Below are 7,289 nucleotides of genomic sequence, written 5' to 3'. Positions count from 1 at the left end.
TACATCGTTCGATATTAATCCAATAAAAACTTGCCAGTAATCCATTATGCAATCCATCACTATTAATAGCATTAATAAATAAATAAATAATTATAATTATTTTAATAGATAAGATAATATAAGATAACACAAATTAGACCACCCTTAATTGTTAAATATTAACTAATTAATTAATCGGTGAGATAAATTAAAACTGCACGAGAGAGAGAATTTTAACATAAATTTGAACACTTTTGGTAATATATTAAATATGTATATACATTTAAATTAAATATTAAATATTTAATTTGATAAAAGTTTTTGCATGAGGATCTTAATTTTTGTATATTTTTTTTCAAATGTATTAAATATTATATTTAGAAATAGATTTTAGTAAAATTTTAATATGTTCAAATTTTTCAGCATCGTTTCAAGAGTGTAAAATTTTAATTAAAACTTGAGCTAATTTTGTTTATTCACAGAATCACAAATTTTACGAAAAAATTAATTTACGAACTAATGAATAACTTTTTTATCAAACACGATATATTATTAATTTTCACTTTTTAATTTATCCAAATAAACTGTCATTACTGAATTTAATATTTAACAACAAAAGTATATGTTATTATAATTTATTTTTAATTTTTATCGCAAAAAAACGTAACATTTAAAGCATGTGCAACGAAGTGCAAAGCCGACGTCGTACTGATTGAGAGAAGTGCATTCGCCGAAATGCATTTGCAAATGTATTTTTGCACACATCAAGTTGTAGTGGGGGTCATGGCATATATAAAATATATATATGACATATAAATGTGTGTTAAAATAATTTCAAAATTTTGATGTAAAGCATGAAACATCTTTATTATTTCCATACGTTTCGACATATAATTTTTTGTCATCTTCAGTGGAATGCAATTTGAAAAGTTCCTAGTTCTATGATTATAATATTAATAATTCACAACAGCACCAATGCACTATTTCTTTTGTTTTTTTTTTTATTTTTTGTTTTTATAGGATTTTTATTACATTTGATATGGCGGCGGCGGCATCCGAGTGGAAAGGGTTAAATCTAAACAATTTTAATTATGTGGCAAAAACATTACAAAATTTATAAACAATATATTTAAATACAGTATAACATTAACAAAAACATAAATGTGGTAGAAAAAAATTTATAAATTAAAACTGAAATATTTATTTTAAGTAAAATTCTTTTATACAACTAAATAGCACGCATTGTTGGGATACCAGAACATATTTTTTGTCATAGAATCTATCACATTAATTGTTGTGTTATTATTAACTAAACATTTTGGAAAAAATAATTTTGAGACTTTATTTATTAATTCAATAATTTCCGGAACATGTATATTGTTTTATGTTGTATTTTGTTTGATATATAGTGTAAATTTACTGGAAATGCACTTTCTGTCAATTCAAAAAAACAATATTAACCTTTTATTAAGTTAACCTTTTTATTTTCTTTTTAAATATCTCATTATTTTATCTTATTCTGTTTATAAATAATATTGTTACATTCTGCATTATATGTAATTTTATCTTAAGCATTTTATGTTAATAACCATATATTGTAATTTTGTATATACTTTAATTGTTATTCATTATGTAAAATAATTGTATCTTCGAGTCCTCTTGGAAGAAATCTGTGGGCTATATATTTAAAATAAATAAATAAATATTATTTTCAGATTATTTTTTTAGGGTAGATAAAGCGTTGCAACTTATTGTCAGTCAGTCTACCTGGCTACTTATCGACCTGTATATAATTCTAGTTTTGATATTCTAGTCGAAACGGCTGGGCCTGCCTTTGCAAAAAACTAATCACCACGTTTTCCGATCATTACGAATCGAATGTTTTTTTAATCATTCATTCGGATGCTCCGTTCTCTCAAAAACTGTAATTTTTGCAGTTTTAGTTTAGGTATTTTCAAAATGGCTGGACCTGTCTCTGCCAAAAACTAATCATCATTTCTCCCAATCATTGCAAATTGAATGTTTTTTGAATCATTCGAATCGGGTGCTCCGCACTCTCAAAACTCGATATCTATGTTCTGCACTCTTTGCTTCGTATCTCCGTAACGGCTAGACCTGCCTTTGCCAAAAACAAATCAGCATGTCTTCCTATCAATAGGAATCGATTGCTTTTTAAATCATTCAAATCGGTTGATCCGTATACGCCCGAAAACATTGACGAAAAATTGTATCCACACATACACAAACATTCATTTATTCTGAGGTATTCCTAAATGTTCAGAAACCTCTGAAACGTAAAGATATACAAAAATATTCAATTTCCTTTTTTTTGGACGATCACTATAACTTACCCTACGGGAAGTTAACTAGAAAAATATTTCGAAATATCATCGAAACTTAAAAAAAATATATATTTTGGTAATTAGTTTAGAAGAAACGGCTGATCTCTGCTAAAAACTAGTAAGCACGATTCCCAAATAATATCTTTTCAGTAGGTTTCAGTTAAAATCGAATCTAATATAATTATTTATAAAAACGTGGACAAAAATTTTTCTTCTTTCTGGCTAATTCGAAAGAAACGGCTAGGACGATAGTTTCCTTAATGATAATCGCTATTCCTCATCGAATTACATCGAATGGATTTTAATTTTTTTTTTAATTTTTAAAATCAGTAGAGACGTTTGTCGACCAAAAATCGTTTTCTAAATTCGGTCCCAAACGATTCAGAACGACTTGAACATTAAATTACCCAATTGAATTTAACTGGAGCAAATAATAACTAAAAACGATCTCACTTGCACCATCTAACGTTCTGCAGCCTAACTACATTTAGCTAAGACACAATTTAGAATGAATCTTAGGAACGTCAAACTGTTAGTTGCGTTGTGTATGAAAAATAATTGTAACATAAAATGAATATATTGTAAATTTTGTATAATTAATAACAATGGAAAGTGCAGAAACAGAATTTAAAAAACCTACACTGATAGGAAAAGTTGGCAAGTTGCCCCGTAAATTAAAACCTGTAGATGAACAAATAAATCGTCCACAACCTCAAAAAATTGTTGAAATTGAACCAGAAGCAAAAGTTGAAGATAAAAATGTTGAAGTGGTTGTAGAACCCAAACAAGTAAATGCAGATCCTCTAAAACCTGTCACAAATTCCTACAAAGAACCCAAATGGTCACAAATTCCTGATGAAACTGATAAATTTCATTTGGAAGTTATAAAATCTGGGGTCATCTTGGAAACCAAAAGTCTAAATCAGAAGGCGTATTGGACTTTTGGACGTTTACCAGACTGTGATTATATTTTAGCACATCCTACAATATCCAGGTACCATGCTGTCTTACAATTTCATCCAACGACTGAAGACAACAGACCCAAAGGCTGGTACATTTATGATCAGAACAGCACGCATGGAACATTTTTAAATAAAACAAGACTCTTGCCTTGTAGGTATGTACATGTTAAACCAGGTTTTATTTTGAAGTTTGGTGCAAGCACCAGGACTTACATTTTAGGTGGTGATGGGGATGATTACACAGAAAATGAAATGACGATAACAGATATGATAAACAAGAAACAAGAGCTGATTCAGAAGCACGAAGAGCTTGTAAAGAAGTCTGAAGAGCAAGGTATCGATTGGGGAATGGGTGAAGATGCTGATGAAAACACGGATCTAACCGAGAACCCGTTTGCTGCTACAAATAACGAAGAGTTGTTCCTGGATGACCCCAAGAAGACTTTGCGTGGTTTCTTTGAACGCGAAGGCTTAGATTTAGTCTACAACGTTGAAGACAAAGGTGCTGCACATTTTACATGCAAAATAGAACTACCGGTTGATAACTCTCATGGGCAACCTATTGTTTGTGAGTACACACATCACGGTAAGAAAAAGGAAGCGGTTGTCCAGTGTGCGTTGGAAGCCTGCAGGATCCTGGATCGTTTAGGAGTACTCCGACAATCCAATCACGAGCCTAGAAAACGCAAAACTAATTCAGACAGCGAGGAAGATGATTTTTTGGACAGGACTGGTGATGTTGAGCGTAAACGATTGAAGAAAACTTTGGACAACAAGCGTACAGCCACACACGAAGAACTGGTAAATGAGGAAAAGGAAATTTTAAAGCAAATCCAGGATCTTCAATCCAAATTATCACGCGATAGCCAAAAATCTGTTACCAAAAGCACTGATGATGCTGATGCTTTGGATAATTTTATGTCCGGGCTGAGGGATTCCAAAATGGACAGTTTGACTAAAAGGAAGACTATGTTTGAGATTAAACAGTTGCAGGAGAATTTAAAACAAGTACAAAAACTGATTAAAATTAGTGCTCCTAATAAATTACCAGAGTTGCAACCGGAAACTGTTTCGGCGCCTCAAAAGGCTGATAAGAAAAGCTTTTTGCCTTTGTTTGGTAAACGACCTGGTTTTAAGAAAAAATTAGAGGCGAGGAAGGTAATTGTGGAACCGTCTTGGAAAATGGACACTGGGGATGATGATGAACCAGAAAATGATGAGGAGAACCAAGATGATCCAGAAAATATTCAGAAAACTGATGGAATCGAAAAGAGCAACTTGGAGGCACCTGAAGACAAAACTAACCAGCATAAGTCTCCTAAAAAACAAATACAAGTCAAACCAAATCCAGAAAGTCTTAGCAATGACCACAATAAAATTCCTGAGACATCCTTAGATGCAATTGAAGATAAAAGTATGGTTAAAGACCAACAGAAATCTCCTAAAAAACACATCCAAGTCACAACAAATCCAGAAGGTCTTAATCATCCCAATAAAATCCAAAAGTTTTCCTCTACTGAAGATAAAAGTATTGATGAACATCCTGGCCAACCACAAAATCTCAATAAAATCCAAAAATCCTCCTCTACTACAACAGAAGACAAAAGTATTGATACTGACCACCCAAAAAATTCCAATAAAATCCAAAAAATCGCCTCTACTACAACTAAAGACAAAAGTATTGATGAACATCCTCCTGGCCACCCAAAAAATCAAAATAAAATACAAAAGATCTCTTTTATTCCAAATTATGATAAAACTATCAACGAGTCTTTCACCAATGATGATAAAAGTATCAATGAGTCTTTTACCAATGATGATAAAAGTATCAATGAGTCTTTTACCAATGATGATAAAAGTATAAATTCAATCAAAAAATCTATTTCTTCTAAAAAGCAAAATAGAAATCGTTTCAGAAATCGCATAAAAGATGAAAGGGCTGATGATAATTCCGAAACAATTGAACAATTAGGCGAAAAGTACAACACTTGGGTGCCACCCAAAAATCAAACTGGAGATGGTCGAACAGAATTGAATGATAAATTTGGTTATTAGTAATAGGATAGAATATTGTATTTTTTTATGATTGGATGTATGTATATATTTGTTTTAATTAAATAGTTTTGTATAAAAGTATTAATTGTTGTTTATAATTACAAATTTCTGCTAGATTTGCTAACATTATGTTCTGAACCTTTTGACTTTTTTGAAATTTCTTATTTAAATTAGGAATAGATACTTAAATATTATTTTTTTACATATTAGAAGTGTAAAGGATAAAATTTAAGCTCCAGATTAATTAATTAAACTAGTGGGGCGCATGGCATCGTGCCTTAAGGCAAATTGCTGGAACTTTCCGTACCAAGAATTATTTTTTTCAAAAAGATTAAGATTTTTGAAAAAAAATTACTCTGAAAAAATTAGATTTTTGAGAAACTACAAATTTTTGACAAAATTTACTTTTTTTGGAAAGAAATAGAATAAATTTTTGAAGAAAAATTTATTTTGAAATATTTTGGAAATTCTGAACTTTTCTTTAAAGCAATCGTACTGCTTTAACTGCATAGAGACACAATATCGAAGCGCGTAAGCGCTGCGTCGCTGTCTAACGAATAAACATTGGTACGGAACCCATAGGTATGCAAACAAAATTTATACTTATTGTTAAAATCTCTATAAAATATCTGATAATTTGATGTGCATGTGTCTAATGGCATTTTTTTTTTACTTTTTTATTAGATCTCCGAAACCGCTAGACCTGCCTTCATCAAAATTTGATCAGTTCTTCATCTTGTCAATACAAGTAAAATGTTTTTTGGCACTTTTTGCCCAGTATCTTCGGAACGGCTAGACCTACCCTCGCCAAAAATTAATCAGCACGTCTCCTTATCAATACGAATCGAATGTTTTTTAAATTATTCAAATTGCTTCATCCGTGTTCCCGAAATCATCGACGAAAATTTATATCCGCACACACACACACACATACATCCATTTTTTCTAAGGTATGTCAAAATGTTCAGAAACCTCTGAAACGTAAAGATATATAAAAATTTTCATTTTCGATTTTTTTGCGATTGCTATAACTTACCCGACGGGAAGTTAATAAAAAAAACAATTTTTCGGGTATATTTTTTTAATTTTTAACTTCTCGTAGGGAAAGTTATAAAAATCGCAAAAAACTCGAAAATAATACTTTTTATACATCTTTACGTTTCAAAGGTTTCTGAACCTTAACTTAAGAAAAATGGATGTACGTGTGTGTGTGTGGATACAAATTTTTAAATTCTAAATGTTGCGACGTATCAAAAAAGGAAGGTCCAAAAATCCTTAAAAAATCGATTACGTGATTAATGAACGCCTCCTAAAATTTTTCGAACAAATTTTTCAAATTTACGAAAAAATCGTATTTTTTTTAAAAATCAGATAAAATAAATACACTAACTAGACCCTTCCTTATCCCACGTAATTTTTTGTATTTTTTTATCAAACCCTCCCTCTACCCCTAAAATTGAATTTTTCTGAACTAGATATTGTAAATAACGTTGTTTACAAATTAGGTGCTGAATTAATAATATTTATTATTAATTATTGTTTGTAATTTGAAAGTTTAGAGATTTTGTGGATATGAATTTTATATATTTGAATTTCCAGATTAATTTGATAAAAACCAAAAACAAAAAATTTAATTTCCGAAGGAAAAGTTTATGTTTTTACCAGAGTTTTGCTAATTTTATGTTTTTTCGACGTTTCAACTCATTCTGAACTGTTTGATACCGAATTTGGAAAAAGTATTTATTTTTAACTCAATATTTAATTTTTATTCAACTTTTTTTACTTTATAACAGTTAGTAAGTTTGTCAAATAATTGTTTATTTTGAAAAAAAAGTTTCTTGTTGGTTATCGAGTTACTTAAGTCGGATATTTTTAGTTTGCTCGTCAGTAGAATCCTTCTATCCATTTATTGTTTTATTTAAGTTTTCTTCTTCCATAAATATTAAGTTCT

At 30.2% G+C, this 7,289-nt stretch overlaps 1 protein-coding gene across 1 annotated transcript; it reads left to right on the top strand.

Moving 5' to 3' along the window:
- The first annotated feature begins 2,926 nt into the window (after positions 1-2,926).
- On the top strand, positions 2,927-5,338 carry LOC113364269 (kanadaptin-like). Its single transcript, XM_026606757.1, has one exon. The coding sequence runs from the start codon at positions 2,927-2,929 to the stop codon at positions 5,336-5,338; it is 2,412 nt and encodes an 803-aa protein (XP_026462542.1).
- Positions 5,339-7,289: the final 1,951 nt, after the last annotated feature.

This window comes from Ctenocephalides felis, unplaced genomic scaffold, assembly GCF_003426905.1.
Source record: "Ctenocephalides felis isolate EL2017-DRISC unplaced genomic scaffold, ASM342690v1 CF-g0.4_SCAFFOLD_00845, whole genome shotgun sequence".
Classification (NCBI taxonomy): Eukaryota; Metazoa; Arthropoda; class Insecta; order Siphonaptera; family Pulicidae; genus Ctenocephalides; species Ctenocephalides felis.
This window is presented reverse-complemented; position numbering and strand designations above follow the sequence as displayed.